This window comes from Polyergus mexicanus, unplaced genomic scaffold (genome assembly GCF_030449975.1).
Source record: "Polyergus mexicanus isolate NDT 795.1 unplaced genomic scaffold, iyPolMexi1.0 SCAF_19, whole genome shotgun sequence".
Taxonomy (NCBI): Eukaryota; Metazoa; Arthropoda; class Insecta; order Hymenoptera; family Formicidae; genus Polyergus; species Polyergus mexicanus.
The window spans coordinates 5,257,998-5,276,400 of record NW_027223339.1 but is presented as its reverse complement, the minus strand read 5'-3'; the positions used below and the strand labels follow the sequence as shown (position 1 = coordinate 5,276,400).

At 32.8% G+C, this 18,403-nt stretch overlaps 1 protein-coding gene across 4 annotated transcripts in view; it reads left to right on the top strand.

Annotated features, from left to right (window-relative positions):
* The window catches only part of Fhos (Formin homology 2 domain containing), a 133,881-nt gene that overhangs the window by 75,891 nt on the left and 39,587 nt on the right, over positions 1 to 18,403 (top strand). For 3 of the 4 annotated variants that reach the window (XM_070311411.1, XM_070311408.1, XM_070311410.1), the window contains one exon: positions 14,165 to 14,223. In XM_070311411.1, the coding sequence (XP_070167512.1) occupies positions 14,165 to 14,223 (59 nt within the window). Of the gene's footprint in view, positions 1 to 4,759; positions 4,934 to 14,164; positions 14,224 to 18,403 lie in introns of those variants that run through there. The other variant, XM_070311409.1, reaches the window with a different exon arrangement.

Here is an 18,403-nt window from a genome sequence, read left to right as displayed (position 1 = left end):
AAGATTCAGATAGTGTATCTATAAAAAAGCTGCGGATACTTTGCCTGAAACTTCACTGAATCAGTTTTTTTACAGCGTTTATAGCTATCAGCAAAGAACTCGAGCGATTGTCCGACACGATCTTTCTTCTCTAATTTTTATTTAATATTTCTGTAAAATTGATTTAATTAAGAAGACAAAAGTGACAAACAATATATCCTCATATAAGAACATTAATGTTTTATCCCACATAACTATCGCCGTTCAATCTTTTATCTTTATTACGCAATATGCCAGGCATGCTAAAAACATATTAGACAAATGTACGGAAAAAAAGGGGGGGGGGTGGATTTTAGTAGATAGTAATTTATAACGCAAAGAGGATATCGATGAGCGTGGATTACCGGCGGTTCGTGATTAATTGTCGCCGTATTAGTTACCGTTACGACGCGGCCGAACTCGATTAATTGCCTTGCCATCGCGTCGCCATATTTTATAAGCCGCCGGGTAAGCGCCTTTTTAACGTGCCGCAGAGGATAACGTATGAGCGCGGATTAATTAACGATGAATATCGGCATCGATGTTGCGAAAAGTGGCCGCGGCTCGATTCGCTCAACGATAGCGGATATCGTTTTCACGGATTGTCACGACCGCTGACGCGAATGTGAGCGACCCGTAGTAATAAGTTTGATATTAATGGGCGTTATCAAGAACGGACTCGGGGAATACCGAAGTTTCTTAAACGCGGTAAAATGGCACGCGAGAGGACACGCGGATAAGGACATGGCGACGTTCTATCCGATTTACCCGGCCCATTTGTGATCCTTGGAGAGTTTAGGTGAATTCGGAATTAACCGCGATCAAAATTTATCGATGTCGCGACGTTCTGCCTTTAAAGATCACATTTTCATAGCTTCTTTAGAATATAGAATAAAACATAAAATATTAATTGTAATAACTAATGGAATATAATGAAGCAATCGTGAAATAATTATTTTTTGTAGAAAGAAGTTGTGTCTTATATTATTATAAAGGATTTAATTCTGTTCTATTTTAGCACATAATTGTCTTTTGTGTTATTCTTTAATCCGTTAAATATATCTTTTCAAATGCAAGTATTAAATTTTTTTTAAACATATATAAGGAAGAGATTTTTTTATAAATAATATTTTTAAGAATGATTGTGTGAAAGTTATTTTTCGCAGACTTTAGCTTATTAGAATTATTCGGTAAACCCTTAGTATATATATATATATATATACTAAACTAAAATTATTTAAAATTATTTTGCTTTGGAGAAGTAGATAATTGCCTTGACTCGTCATTTCGCGGGTTTCATTCATTGAGCGCGAAGCGTAAGACACAAAAAGTCACTCTCATACTCGTACAGAACTCGTCGGCGGAATCTCATTGTCTTTCCTTTCGTACTTGCTAAAACCTCCTGAAAGCGAAACCTCGTTTTCTCGACCCGCATTATCAGGTTCTTAGTATTCTGAATCGGTTTCGAGGCAGTCGTAAAGAGAAACCAGCCGTCGCCTCGGTTCCATCACGAACAAAAACAGAACGTCCCGAAATTCGTGCGCCTCCGTTGTTCGTGTATGAGTTATGTACAAGAGCCGAAGATACGGCCGTAACGAAGCGAACGACCGCAGTCATTTGTAATCGTTAAGAGTTTCGATGAACGAGCGATCCGCGAGGCCCCGAGGCTTTTCCATCTTTTAAATCTAAGCACCGCGTGATCGTTCGCGAGGTCGTTCTTCTCTTCTTCGCGCACGAGAATGCTGCTTTATAAAGCGAATATATATATCTATATATATTTTTTTTTTTTTGCTTACTAATCATCGAAAATTAGCCATACATCTAGAATGAAGCGACATCTTATTAGTATTCAAAATTAATTTTATAATTCTCTATGATGAAATGTTTATCACGAAGAATACGGATATGTAAAATCCACGTAATAATTAACGAGTCGAAATACGTTCTACAATGATATTCTTCCCCGCTCTTTGTAGCGGTAGTATACGCGAGCTCTTTCCCCGACTACACTTGGCGCTTCCTCATGAAACGAGTAACCGAGGTGGTTACCGCGATAGTAGTAGTCTCGGCGAATCATTCGTCTGCAAGAGAAACCCCGAGATATGTATCTCCCCACCTTGGCTAACAACCGGAGATTAACGAGTTGCTTTATCCGTCGACGTACACCCTCGCATTCACCGTATGCCACAGAGATACGTATACTCTTTTCGCGGGATAAGAATGGAGGATAACATCATCTAGTCTGTAAAGAGTTCTTGGGACGGGCAGACAGCGTTAATCGCACCTGTGAAAATAACATAGCTTCTCTGAGAAAAGTGTTGCGTTACTATGCGTTCATCGACGGAGATGTAACATTTTAGTTTACGAAATAGAGAAAATTTACGGATCATCGTTATTATTAAATTGTTGTACAGTTCGTGTCACGTAACAACGCTGTATTAATCTATATTGATAGGCACAATTGTCATTATTACAATTTTTTTGAGATATATAAGCGATATATTGCACCGAAAAAATGCACTAAATCTCCCAAAAATTGTTTTTGATGTAAAAAAAATTATTTATTTAAATACTTGCAAAGGGATTAGTTATTTCGATCAAGCGGCGAATATATTTGAATTGGCAAAATGCAAAATAATAGCAAAATATGCTTTTATTTGCAAATAAAAAAATTTGTTTTTTATCTTTATTATAGTAAATTATTTTCTTTAAAAAAATATTTATCAATTTTTGATCGCTTATTTCAAAGACATATATTTTCTTTATTTTAAAATAATTATTTATCTTCAATCAAATACTTTTTTACATTAAAATGTTTTCATTTAAAAAATTACAATCTTCGTTACGTGCAAATAATAATTTATTTAATATAACAGAACACATTTTTGAAAACGGAGTATACATTGATCTTAGTAGAAAAATCAAAATTAAATTAAAATATATTTATTTGATGGAAAAAAATTTTATTTTTACTGTATTAATGTATTGTTCTTAGAATCGCGGTTTGAAATCCGGTTGAAGTTTCTGAGCAGTTACAATTGCGGTCGACCATGAATTCGCACCGGTATATCATGCTCGCGTGAATCCAAGTTTTCTTAGCCGCTAAGATCTTTCACGGTCAATCGATGTTGGATCGGTGGTGATCTTGAATGAAAAAGCGAAATTGTTGGGAAGATGCTGAAGTGGACTGAGCAATCGCTCGACCTTGACGTGCCCTAAGGGACCTCCGGTGCAATTGCGTGCGTAATTACCGTAGTGTGCATGCCTTGCATATATCCACGTTAAGTAAATTAAATGCTAGCACACATCGATCAACGCATATACCTACTAAACCTAAATACAGTAGGTCTGTTTTTCGCAATTGTCTAAAGTATGTTAATAAGCCGTTTTAGTTAGCGCGCTTATATTACCGATGAAACGTGCGGGTATATACAATGTTGTTCAGAGAAATAAGTAGAAATGGATTTTTAATGAATTTGATTTTTCAACTTTCAGAAATCGTAATAATTGTAATTATGAAATATGAAATTATGCAAAATTATTTTATATCGGAATATATTATATATTTTACATACGTATTCTTTGCTGTATTTGGGATTGACGTGAGGATAAAAAAATTGGACTTTATGGGATTAACATGATTAGTATAGTTGTGTTGAGTTATAAAATTATTATATAATAAGCGGTTTAAAATTTAGTAGTTTTACAAACTAAGCTTTGTTTTCTATTTTTCTTTTATTCTTTAGGTTTGTTAAAAGATTTATAGATAAAGGAAGTATGAAGAATCTATACTTGAAATTAAATTTAGAAAGTCTTTATTTTAAATACAATCGGATATCATCGTTGAATTTTTATGTCTCGTATACTTTAGAAATATTGCATTGATACGTTTTTTATATCATCAGAATTATAAAGCGGATATACCGTGGAATGCTCGCAATATACTCTTCATTTTTCTTCATCGGAAAATCTTTGTGTATAATAAGACGATACTCTTGCAGTACGTTTCAAGGGTACGATTGTGCATACACGCGGCACAATCAAAACGCAAAAGAAAAACAGTCGTTTGCTCGTACGATCTACCTTGTGAGTCGCTGACTCCGGTCGGTCTTCGCATGTCTACACGGACACAAGCATAACACGCCACCGCATCGTCGTTCTTATTCTTCTCTCGAGGTACAGTAATCTTCATAAATTCAGAAGATTTGTATTCTCTATAAATTAAATGCCGCTTACGCTAATAACGCAAACGATGCAATGCAATTTTTTAATTATAATAAAATTAAAATTAATTTTGTAAAAAATAAAAATAATTTTTCGCGTGATCTTGTGTGACGGAATGACATCGAAATACGATGTTGATGACAAAAATTTTTCATTGAAAAAACTCCAATAACTAATTAATTATTTTTAGAAGAATTATCATCTAACGATTTTTCTCCAAAAGATTAGTTTTCATTTTAAATGAATTATCGATTCATACAATAGCTTTGCGATTTAGTAATAATAATAATTTACGTAATGAAAATGAAGTGCGTTTCCGTTTATAAGTAAAATTTTGACGAATTGCGGACGGTACTATAAAAGATAATGATAAATCCCACATATACGCGTGTACACATTTATGCGAGTGTGCATCATACACGGGCACAGCGACCACTCAGCGTTTTGATCTCCCACTAGTTTCTATTGTGGCGAACGCCGGGGACCAAGCGGCAAGAAGCCATTCCGGTACCAGCCCCAGTCGTTGCTTAGACCCCGACACCGCCGCGAGCGTTTCTCGAGTCGTCTTCGACACGGGCTGGTGCTCTCTTAACGCGTTCGCGAGATCGAAAGTGAGATTGGGCTGAGTGCATCGTCGGTTCCAGGTCATCCCGGTGATATGACATTGCGACAACGTGATGCCGCCAGATTGGTAAACATCGATCGATTTTACCGCCTTCGGATACTTTCGTGGCGATTAAATAAGGATTTCTTTGTTCATCCATTCACATCTATTGAAAATTGTATAAAAATTATGCGGAGTAATTGAACTTTTATCGTTTATAGGATACCATTTATATTTTATCGGACTCTGTTTATTTGGTTTGACAAAAGAATAACAGAAATTAAACACTAAATTGGATGTCAGCAATTACGTTTCATTTTATTTATCATTCTTTATAATTTTTTAAAGAATTTTGTGCGATTGTAAGAGAATTAATATAAATTTAGTCAATAAATTGCGATGACTTTGCACCTAAAAATATTGGATTTTATATGATGATATATTGGATGATATATTGGAGCTGCTTTATTAAAGTGGAATCGAGTAGTTTAGAAATTCGTAGCAGATGTGAATTCATGTGCTGTGACTTGAAAGTATAATAACCGAATATACCTGGGGAAATTTAAAGAAAATATATATTTGCAGCCATATTATTTGTTTCATAAATTTATTTGTTTTAAAAATAAATAAATTTTATATATATAAATATATTACCTAAAAAAAACCTCACAAAGATAAAAAAAAAAAGATACGCCAAGTATATAAAAAAATCCCAACTTGTACGCAAGACAAGGTTAAATATCTATCCCTACAAAATAACTTTAAACAAAATTTTTTCTTGAAAAATAATTTTCATACAAAATAAAAAGCTAAAAAATGATTTTCCTCTAAAAAATAACTCTAAAAAATAAAAATCTTTATTAACAATCAAAAATCAAAACTAAATGAAATCAATAGTTAACTAGCCAAGTATTTAGAAGCAATTCAGTTTATAAAGATTTTTAATTTGAAATAGTATTTGTCAACACAAATCAATCTTGTATTTATAGAAATGTTATAGACAGATTCACTCACAGATTCACGGGTTTCTATGAAATTAAAACGCATTTTATTTTTATTAAGAGAAACCTGGTTTTTTATTCGTCTTAAAAATAAATAAATTTTATATATATATGAAAGATGCAAACTCTCTTTCTCTCTCTTCCAAATGATTATAAGTAATGCATCGGAAGAATCTAAATGTTTGAATCACGCAAATTCTATTTCAATATTATTATGTCTTATTTTTAATTTTAGGAAAAGGAAAAACCGCAGAGAAAATAAAAAGAAAAAGAAAGAGGAAGAGAGAAGCAATTGCTCGAAGATTATTACTAAAGGGAAAAATTTTCTCTCGGTGCTATTTATGTATAGAGGCATGTTCGAGATGATTCGACGCCTCGAACATGCATCTGCATCTGGGATGCAACAGGTGCAACGCGTTCGGGGGTGCATTTGAATAATTGGGACGTATGAGCGCGTATGAGTTGCCTCGCATCGCGTCGAAGTATCTCGGCAAGATCGGTCGGCAGTGAACTCAAAACGAATTCAGTTTACGGTCGCACTCGCGACGCATTTTCCGTCAATGCAGTTGCATATAGCGTGCGCGTTGCGACTCAATAACACGCCATTTTTCGTATAGAATAAGAAACGGTATTGTGCCGTGTGTATAAGAACTTTATCAAGAATGATATCTTATCTCAGAGAAACATAAGGTATATATGCTCGTGTATATTTATTTGCATATAAATACATATTCATACCGGATGTCGCGCCAAACTGGGTAATCTTAAGTAACGTAGTTTTTGATGCACACACATTACGTGTCATTCGATTCGAAAATCATGATTTTTAAGAATACGATATATTTCACATTACTAATTTCAGGAATATAACGGAAATTTATTTAACCAGGATACATTTAATATTGACGTATGGTTTATAATTGATACAAAATTTTTGTACAACTTTTGACATTTGTGGCGTTCATTCTATTCGCGCGTTTACAATCTCGTTAAGTTCTGCATATAAATCAATCGTTTAAAAATTTATTTGTCGGATTCTATATATATATATATATATATCCGATACATCGACATTTTTGATTTCGCAATACATTCAGCATCTGTAAATCATATCGACGTCCACGTATAAAATTACACGAGTCGCATTGTCGAACTTTATGTGCGACAAAAATTTATAATACATTTTATTTTTATATTTTTTCTGCCTGCATTTATCTAACATTTTTAGCCAATTAAAGAAGTAAACTTGTTTCGTAGAATTGAGTTTTTATTGTGAAAGACGGTAATTATCCAACTGCTGCATTCAATGAACAAGGTTGCAGGATATCTTCAAAAACTTTCCCTTTTAGGATTTCCTGTATTACAATTCTAAAGAAGTCGATCCCGATTTCGTAAATGAAGGATTTACATTCTCCAGAAATGCGTGTCCGAGATATCACACAGTGGACTTTGATCCAACATATTATATACTAACTGATTCCTCTTACTCTGTTTTTCTCACGCCTGAGTACTGTACGATATTAATAATTCATTAATACCATATTCGTGTCCCTAACGGTCCTTTATATGACTATTTCTGATTTCGATTCCACAATTAGCCAGTCAACAAACATTCGACTTTATTTTACATAAATTGATTTGTGTTTCTAGCACATCTCGTTTATAAACTCTCTCATTTAAAATAAAGATAAATCTCAGGTGAGAATGAAAGGTGGTTCCCCTCTGTCTTCAAATAATATTATGTAAACAGTCTAATGCATTTGACCAAGAAGAACTTAACGTGATTATTGAAAGTTTCATGTCATCTAATGGCGCTTAAGGTGGAAACTTTTTATAAGATGTAATTCGTATCCTCTGATGCACATTACCTATATTTCTTTAGAATATATGGTAATTATCATGATTTTAGAAAACTTTTTCCTGTATTATCGTTAGCATCCTAGATATAAATTTTCTTCAAAGATGGAGAATTATGTGGTAAGTGACAAAATGTAATCGGAGTTGCCGACGCGACGCGTTCATTCCCTCGAAACGTACTCGTGAATCTCGTTCATGATTCGATAACATTCCGCGGCGATTGTCGGCCCCCTTGACTTTCACTCCCGCGCGTTTCGTCCATCGTTTGTGTCCGAGGCACGATCATGAGCCGTGACTCGGCCGTTTCTAGGAGGCGAGGGCAGAAAAGGAATAGCCGCTCGTTTTCCTTCGGGTTCATTGAATCCTCCCGAGTACCCCGATACTTGCCAATACTCGCGCTGTGCGACGTCCAGAAACGTGTTGTCACGTAAATCGATCAATCATCGATCACCCCCGATCGCATCCCGAAGAGCGAGCTTGCACGCAGTTTCTTTTATCTTAATTTCAAGACTAGGATGACAATGCTGGTGATATATGAAAATTTCAATATTTTCCATATACACTATTTATCTCTATATATTTAATGGATACATATTAGATTAAATATATTAGTTTCACATATTAATTTCGATAGATAGAATTTTCGGTTGTTTAATCTTTCGTTAAAGTTACGCTAAATTTCGAACCCGCTCTTTCTAACGCATTTGAGAAATATGTACGTCTTTGTTTTGTAAAAATTTAAATCGAAATGTTATAAAATTGTAATATAGAAGATTGTAGGCTTTTAATATATTAAATTATATGGCCGCAGATAACAAGCAATTATTATTATTGAGTTAATTGTAACTAAATATTATTTAATAAAAATTTGATACCGTTAGTGTCGCATATATATATTATATAAATTATATATATATATATATATATATAAATTAATTAAATTATTAATTTAAAAAGGAGAAACTTTCGAAAGTAATTTAAAATTACTAGTGCCATATTTATATTCTATTAAAAAATCGATTAGGGATCGTTGTGTGCGTCACGGATGTCATTATTAATCATCAAAAAAATAGCCACTTAAAATCAAATAAATCATCATTGAGATTTTGCTGATCAATAGTGCATAAAATATATTATCGTCAAATAAAATTTTGAATATAATTAATACGACAATTCAAATACATAATTCTAACGAAAGAGAATAAAACTCATATACGATATAATATAATATAATAATATACTATTTACATTCGTAGAAATTTATTTATCTACCAAAATGTTTAATATAAAAATACAACACATATATGGTAATTATTATTGAATTGTCTTTGAATTATCTTGTGTGATTCTCTCTCTAGAATATTTCTCTCTTTTTATATTTATACACGTTTCTCTTTAATGATTAAGCCGAGTGTCTGCTTATTGCTATTCGAGAGGTGTTTTTTGCCGAGTACAATTTCATTCTTGTACGATGTTACTCGTCACGAACGCTAAATTCTTCACGATTTCTATCATGTTGGGGAATGTTGGGGAATGCATTGCCTTAATTTAGACGTCGTTTCCATTAGCGGTGGCAATTCTCTCTCCCTTTCTCTCTCTCTCTCTCTCTCTCTTTCTCTTTCGAATGGCTAGAGGCGCTAATTAGCTTCGCGATCCCAGAAAACTACGAAAATTGCGAACACTCGGCAACCTGGTTTGCTCGGTTTAGCTCGATTCACACGCGCGAAAAGAATCTGAGAAACGCTCGTCGCGACATGTGCGCGTTTGCACAGCCACATTCCTATTTACGATCGCGTGTGTGCGTTCGATTTAAATACTGGCGGACCAATTAGAGGGGTTAATTCCTAAGTGATTTATAGTCTCGACCAGGGGAGAGGGACCTGACCTTAAGCGTCGTCTCTAGGATCGTTACGCAATCGCCAACGAGCTTTATTTGTACAACCGTTAATCGACCAACACGCGCGCACTTTACGCTCATCCCTTCCGTATACCGACTCGGTGGATATGCCGGAATATATTAGCTGCTCGAGTGCTCGTTAACAGGAGACGGTGTTTTACATGGTGGAAAAAAGATCGGCGTAGATTTCGTATCGGTTGTATTTTAAACTTTATTTGTAACACTACATGCGGTTTGTAAGAGCGACGTGATATAAAATCGATTCTTATAGAAATTGTAGAAATTAAATTCGACAAATTTTTTTATACATGTATAGAGAATAATGAAAATAATATAATAAAAAAGATATAGCAGCGTTTGTTGTTGCAGTTAAAATTCGATATATTGTACTATATTACATCATTTTAATGCAATAACAACAAAATTTACAAATATCATATGAGATAATTGACGAAAATAAACAATATTCATATCTCTGTCTTTTCATTGTTTTGACTTACTGCCAAAAGTTACCATGTCCCACAATAGATTACTGGAAAATTGGCGAAAAAAATTTTCTCCGTTAAATCACCGACTCAACCAACTGTCGTGAAATAACTTTTTTCTCGCGATGCGGCTCTCGGATTATTCTCTTAAGCGAGATGTGTTTCCGCTTTCAAAATCGATGAATCGTCTCTTTCTTGGCAACTTTTAACTGTTGCTTTATTTCGTTCTTGCATAACTTTGCGAGGGAAGCACTCGGTCCGTGTACTTGAAACTCACTCGAAGATAGTCTCGCCACGCGCATCGCAATCGTTTCGCAATCGCACTTGTCGAGAGCGGATTCGTGATCAGCCGTGCAAATCGTCAGAAGACGACGGGATTATTTGATTCCCTTTCGTCTGCGGGATCGAGGTATAAACGAAACGGGGGGGAGATGGCGGCGGGTTAATATCGATCGTCTCGCTCTCCTCTCAGACGGATTCAGGTGGATCTCTCTATCATTAATCTTCATCGCGATCCATGAATTTTGCATTGGGAATGGCACGATGGTACGCTTGAAATCAATGAACTTCGTTTTTACATAAACAGATGATGGATTTCTATTTTTAAAATATATACTATTGAAAACAAGAATTCTGATAGATGTGATGTTGTCCATAAATGTATATATTATATTAATTTATATATAGATTAAATTATACATAATAATATGATTTATATATAGATTTTTATTCTTTATTAATATCTAATTATGTTGAATTTTAATATGTTAAACTCGATTAAAATTTGGATATAATATTTCAACATTTTATCTAGTTTATTATATATTTAAACTTTCATATTTTATCGATATTCTTTAATGTGTGTATGTGTGTGTGACAATTAATCTAGAGAATTTCTTCTTACAACATTATACGACTATATGATATACGGTACATAGGAGAGCGTATAATGTCGAGATTCAATATATCTTGTTTTAAGAAAGAACGTATTTGCATCGTATAATCAATTAAAATTCCCGTACATTAATGAAAGATTAACACAAGTGAGCTCAAGTTCTTCCTGTTGGCGCGAACTTCTCAACACGAACATCTTTAATTTCATGCTCGAGCGAGACGTTGGATTTCTCGGCGTACCTTCCTCCGTGTTCCGGAACTTCGAGGCGCGCAAACTTCTGAATTAAAGAGCGCGTGAGTAAAAGGCGGAGAGAATATCGATAACAGATATTGGAAACAACTTCGCCGACCATCGGTGCGTCGTTTGCCAATTGAAAACTGTCGGCCGACAAAGTTATCGCATTTAAGGGAACGGCCATTTCGCTCTCCACCCTCGTCGTCCGGGAAATCACGATTAATGCGCTATTAAGAGAGATTGGAAATCCTTTCGAACCTGGGAGACTTTCGTCGTCCAATGGAACGGACGACCAAGTTTTCACGGAACGTTCGCACCGTCCAGGATTTTGCATTTCATTTGCCGGGAACGTTACTCCGGCTTCGCTTTCCCGTTCTCCCGAGGGTGCACTTGCTGCTCGTAACCTAGCGGTAGCCACGTCGGATGTAAATCGCATTTGCATGAGAGTTTCTCCTGCCCTTCTCTCAAGTAGATTTCGGTGACCTCCTGCGATCTGCGATACCGTTCGTTGTTTTCCCGAGAAAGTTACGATGTGCGTTTTGAGAAGATACTCCCTTATGCATGCAAAAATATTGACGATTTCATGAACACTTTACTGCTTTCTGTTTGTAATCGATAGAAAGCAAATATATATGAAAATCTATTTAATTCACACATATATACATTTACATACATATATATAAGATTCTGTTTTCGAATTTTTCTGAATTTTGGAATATTTTAATTTCTTCTGTTAAACAGAAACAGAATTTTTAATTTTCATTGTATCTATAAAATGCCTATTTTTTGTTATTTGTACAGTTAAATATATATATATTTTTTAAATGATAAAATTTTGATACGGCGCCGATAATTGTAATAAAATGTTAAAATTAAAATTCACGTTTCCTTAAATTACAAGTATTTAATTATTGTGACATAAATAAATTGTTATTACGCTTCTATGAAAGATGTTATCGCGAATGAGTCGGAGCAAAAGATAGCGGCTGGGTGTTTACGAGGAATCTGAATACGCGCACCCGGCCGATATTACCCGGCATTGAACTTGGTCCCATGCCTGAAACTTTTTAATTTTTAATTTATTCGCGCAACCTCCGCTTTTGGAGTTTGTTAACCCTTCGCGGTCGTTGCCACTGGAATATCGTCGCGTTGCGGCGGCTGCTTGTTTTGCTGCCCGGTGATATATCATTCAACGCGATGCATCGAACAGACTCTTCTCAAACAAGCATTTTCGCAATGCATGGAGTTGAAAGGGACGAAAAATCACGATTTTAACATTTCTTCGTTTTAGTTTAGATGGTCTTAATATTGATGAAACATTTGAATTTTTTAAATGCATTTTATTGAACACAGCCATTGTGTTATACTCTTAATGAATCTTCATTTGTAGCCATTATTTGCTTGTATAATTAAATTTTGTAAAAGGCTAATAATGAAGTGTGAAATTGGATTTTTTATATTGTACGATATTAAAAATCTCAGCACATTCAATAATTTTATTTGTTTTACAATATATATTCATGTCAATTTTTGAGGTAAAAAATAAAAATAAAAATTTTACGTACATTACGTTATATTATAATTATTATGCATTTTTTTTAAGTAGAAAAATGCATGTACATTTATTTACTTATTTAATTAATTAAATATATTAAAAATATTAAAATTATTTTTTGAATTAATCTGCATCTTTTTTATTTATGTATTCCACGAAATTATATATTGTAATACAAATTCTTTTCATTTTTATAATAATTTATCGCAATTGTGAAAATTAAATTATTTTTATATTTTTGAAAATAATATAATTATTTGTTTTAATTTTATTTTTTGTAATACAACATTTAATAAATTATGTATACTCGATCTGTTGTATTTCGAATCGATCCTCTGTTGCGCTCTACATCCACGCCCTTTGTAGGCGCATTCAAAGGAGATTGTCTCGTTGTAACGTACTGCTCCTGCCGCCATTATTCGTGAGAAATTCAGGGCGCGTAATCGTATTCTGCCTCCCTCATTTAACGAGCGGAAACATTATTAACAAGTGTATACTGGACTTCTTTTTTTTTTCTATCTTCGCGCAGCCCACCATCGCCACCGCACAACATCGGTCGCTGCGCCAACGACGATTCTTCGTCACCTCTTTTTTTTTCTCCCTCTTTTTCTAGAAGCCATTGTCTATACGGTCGTGGTTTCTCAGCGACGTGGCGTGGGAAGGTTCGCAGGGCCTTAAAGTTCGCGCCGTTCAAGGTGAAGTGTATGCACGGGGAAGCCGGAGCCGCGCCACTCTAACCCAATTTATATATCGAAGAGCATTACTGTGAAGCCAAATTTATATCAACCGGAATCTACGAGGGTTCATTTTTTTAGAGGGTGTACTTTTAGCGCGAATTTTTAGTGCGCTCATGGAGCTTTATTACAATGATACGGTGATATATATTTGTCACTTCTCGATTATTTGATAGAAAATTTCTGGAACGCCGATAGAATAATCTATTCCAGAAGTTTTCAATTTATTATTTACTTAGTTGACTTTCGAGAAACAATTCGTCATAACTGCGTTACCGGGTTATCATGCTCTATTACGTCAGAACAAAGACCGCATTACAATTGCAGATTGTAAATCTAAATTCGAATACGCATCCAGCATCCGCCGCATATCATAGAAGAATATATTTATTCATACGTTCGCACCGTATGTACGCGGTTTATTTAAGGAGGTCGTCGGGCTTTTAATTATGTAATTACCGAACGCGATTAATTCGCGGCTGCAATTAATTAGCATCCATCCGCGGCAGGACGAATAATAGTTGCGCTTCAGTGGGGCAATAGGCCTCTTCTGTCTCTCCCCCGTGTCTCCTCTCCTCCCTAATTACATATTAATACGTAACCCGACGCAACAATCGGCATTTTTTAATCGTTCGGTATTGTTTGTTCTCTCTGTTGCAGCCGGAAGAACGCGATCATTCTCAGGACCCAGCTGTCCGTGAGGGTCCACACTATCATAGGTGAGTACCACCATCGTGAATTCCTGATTTAAATCTCGCGACGGGCTCCCACGATCCACTTGGATGGATCATCCGCGCCGGCCGCGCGCGCTGATTCCTTCAGTCTTAACTGGCAGCATCGGGTCGAGTCTCGTTCTAGTTACTCGGTCACTTGTTTCGGTTCACCGACAACGGCCATCTTATACTAACTGTAACGCTGATGCTACATCGAGTTTTGATAATCGTAGATGAAGACAGATGAATATATATAAGATACTTGTATATACCAAGTATTAAGATTTGTATTATATAAGATGATGAGTATATACAACAGATTTGATCATTAAAAAGTTTTATGTGCAGACGGTCTCGTCTAACTAATTTTTAAATAATTTTCTTTATAAATAAGATATAAAAATGTCGAGTTACATTAAACACGTGAATAAAATTGAAAAATCTCTTGCTAATTAATATTCATGATGTGGATACATCTAATCAAAATATTATTAATTCGTTGATTATAAATTGAATTTATATTTTTGCAGAAGTATAATTTTCTTTAACTATCAAGATATATTTAATCTTGGGAATTAAGGGAATATATGGAAAAGTGATATCTGAATATATTTCCGTTGAAAAATTACACATTAATTACATATTAATATTTTCAATCTTTTCTCTCTCTTTCTTTCTACATTATTCTAAAATATATCAAATAATTTTATACGAAATATATTTTTAAATTTATAATTATCTGTAAAACTAATAAATTTTACATTACTAGAGTATTTTAATTATACGATCATTTGTTTTGGCTTAGCGACAATGCGATCATCGATGATTATGAGTGAACACACCATAGTTTCAAAAGATCTAAATCTATATACGAACCATGTATCATTAATATGTATAACTTGTACCGATTATCATATTGACATTGCATTCAATTGATGACGTTCCTGATATTCAGATAAATAAACATACTTATGTATATTTAATTATAATCTCTAAAAGATGCTACAGGAATTCACATATTCATAGAAATTATATATATATATATATATAATGTGATTAAAACTTATCGTAATTTTTAACCATGGATTCTTCAATTAATTTAAAATTAATATTTCAACTGATTCAAGATTAATATTTTTTTAATAAAAATTTAGAAAATTTTTTCATTATAAGCATAAAAGGTATTTCGTGAATTAAAATTTTAACATATACATTTACTATTTCATCTTTTAGATTTTTTAAATCTCTAAAATAAAATATGTTTTTATAAAATATCTTAAATTTATTTTTGCATTTGTAATAAAGATTTATATAGGCAAAATAAAAAAATGATAAAAGCATAAAATAAAAATTTATTATAATAGAATACTTCTATATCAATGCATGTGAAGAAGCACAAATTTTCAAACGGACAAGCTCTCTATGTTTTAATATCCTTTTATATAGATAATCAATATTTTAAAATATAATAATATATCGATATTTTAAAACAATATTTAAAATCTTTTACTAAAAAATGCAAGTAACTTTTTAATTGCATTATTTATAATAGCTTTTACAATATTAATAATAGTTCTTTGAACAAAACTTTGTAAAAAGACGTAAATGATGCGAATGGTTACAAGGACAATGAATAGCGAATGTATAATTACATCTACAATACATCTTTAAATAAAAAAATGCAATTCCATTTTTTTAAATACACACTGTGACATAATTATATATAATATCGTAAACAATGAGCTCCGTTGCCTGTTGATAATTAGCAAAGTAACGACTATACCGCTGAGTGCGGAACGCTGTACTTGCGAAAATCAAGCTAATCCTTTATCGTAGTTCAGCGACTATCCATCACCGACTATGACAGACAGTACTTAATCACATAATGTCGAATAAAAACTCTTTCCATTCTTTTTACTTAGCAGCAATATAAAAATTTTATTAAAATTATAACAAATAAAGAGAGAGAAAGAGCGTCTATACATATTTCCATATAATTCTTTTATTGTCATATGATATCTCTCTCCTTTTTTTTCCTTTGCATAGTTAAAAAATGTTTAAATATTTATGTCTATCTTTATAAATTATTTTACATTTTACGAAAATATTTAGGAATTCTTAATTAAATTGTTTTAATATGGCTCTGTTGAATCATATAATTTTAAAAATATAGCTGAAATAAATTGCTATACAAGTAATATAAGTGTAATATAATTAATAAAAATTTGCATAATTCTCTTTATTTTTAACATTTAATATAAAAGATAATGTTTAACGCTCTATATACTATATATATATATATATATATATAGAATATCATTAATACCTTTTTATAATGTCATGATAAATCAATGCATACGTTTGATATCCAGACTTTTCTTCTCGAAAGCAAATGCACTTTGTTAATTTTCTAAATATCTTTTTCGATTTAGTGAGTTAAAAATATTACAAGAAAATTAACTCAAGCTACATTTCACAGACTTACCGTATCTGCATTTTATACGCTTTTTCTCGTTAAATACGTACTTTTTCTCAATTAAATACATGCTTTTTTAAATAAGCGAGCGATGATTTGTTGTTTTATAAATTTCACGGGAAATAAAATAAACAGACTTTGTAAGAAACGTATTATTTCGATAAGTATTGTAATTAAATTTTGTTATGCCTGAATTGCAATAATTATTGGCATGCGCTTTAATTACTGATGCTCGTATAGTAATGATATCGATAGATAGATATGTTATATGATTTTCTTTTTCGATTGTTCTATATTTAAAAAAACAATTTATAGCTGTAATTTTACTCGTTTTAATAAATTTAATGAATATATTAAAGCTATTAAAAGTTTTTGCCTTTTTAAAAATTTATATTAACTTTATTATTTGAGTAAACTCTAAATCAGTTCTATTACGATGATTGATATATGTGAAAACTATAATATCAAAATAATGTTCAAATATGTCTGATTGTATAATACAATTTATATATATTAATAAGTTATTATTCTTTATGTATATTTACGTTTTTTTATCATAATATTATTTTTGTTAAAGAGAAATATTTCTATAAAATGTTCAGATAAACTTATTTATATATATATATATAACTTACACAAATATTAACTTTTTAAAAACAAGCGAGGATATCTCTGACATCTTTGCGCCATGCAAATTATTTCCCACTTTGTGAATTGTTTCAGCTGTTAGTATTGTTCTCTGGCGGTAACTGCTTTGTTAACGTTCTATCGTATTTTGCTTGTATAATTGAGCTAATTGTAATCAAAATTTCGAGAATCATCGTTTCGCTATACATAGCAAAGTGTTGCACGATGCTCGCAACAATTATGCAGAGTATCTGCATCTCTATTTAACTATAAATTTTCTTTGATATTTAAGGAGTATCTTTCTCTCTTCACATTTATTATATTAAAAAAATTTTTCACAATAAACAATTAATAACTAAACTATAAAATATCTTTTTAAGAGGTCTGTTTAAAGCTAGTTATATTAGATGTATAGATTTTTTCTTTTTTAATTGTATAGAACCATAATAACGCAATTTTTTAAATTCTTTATAATTAAAAAATTCTTAATAGCTGAATCTTTAAGCAACCTATCCTTTTTTGTTAGATTCTAATGTTGGGACAAAAAGCATTTTATATATGATCGAGTTTAGATTTTTATATTAAATTTGCTAGGAAATAAGAATTTTGCTGAAATGTTCTTTATGCTAATGTTCTATGAAATATGCTGAATACCACGAAGAATGAAATTTGCGAATGATTATACGCGTTGGTACACCTGTATTGGGTACATCGTGTCCTGGTTCATTGAACCCTATGAAGGCGATGGAGAAAATAATCGAAGGAGCAAAAAAAAAAAGAAGAAGTTCCAAAAGGGCAGAGGGAGGAGCGCAAGCTAAAGTGGACCGTGCCGTTTTACATATTTTAACGGTTCTTCGTGTACCTCCGGCCTTCGTAAAGTTTGTCCGTCTTTTTTCATTTTGATCCTTTTCTTCTTCTTCTTCTTCTTCTTTTTCTTCTCCTTGTATGACCTAACGTGGTTGCCTTCCAAAGGCGAGTAATGAAAATTATCTTACACAACATCCTGTATCTTTTCTCTATACTTTGATATATGCAAGTTATTTCAAATGACAAAAATATGTCGAAAAACAATAGGAGCGAAGA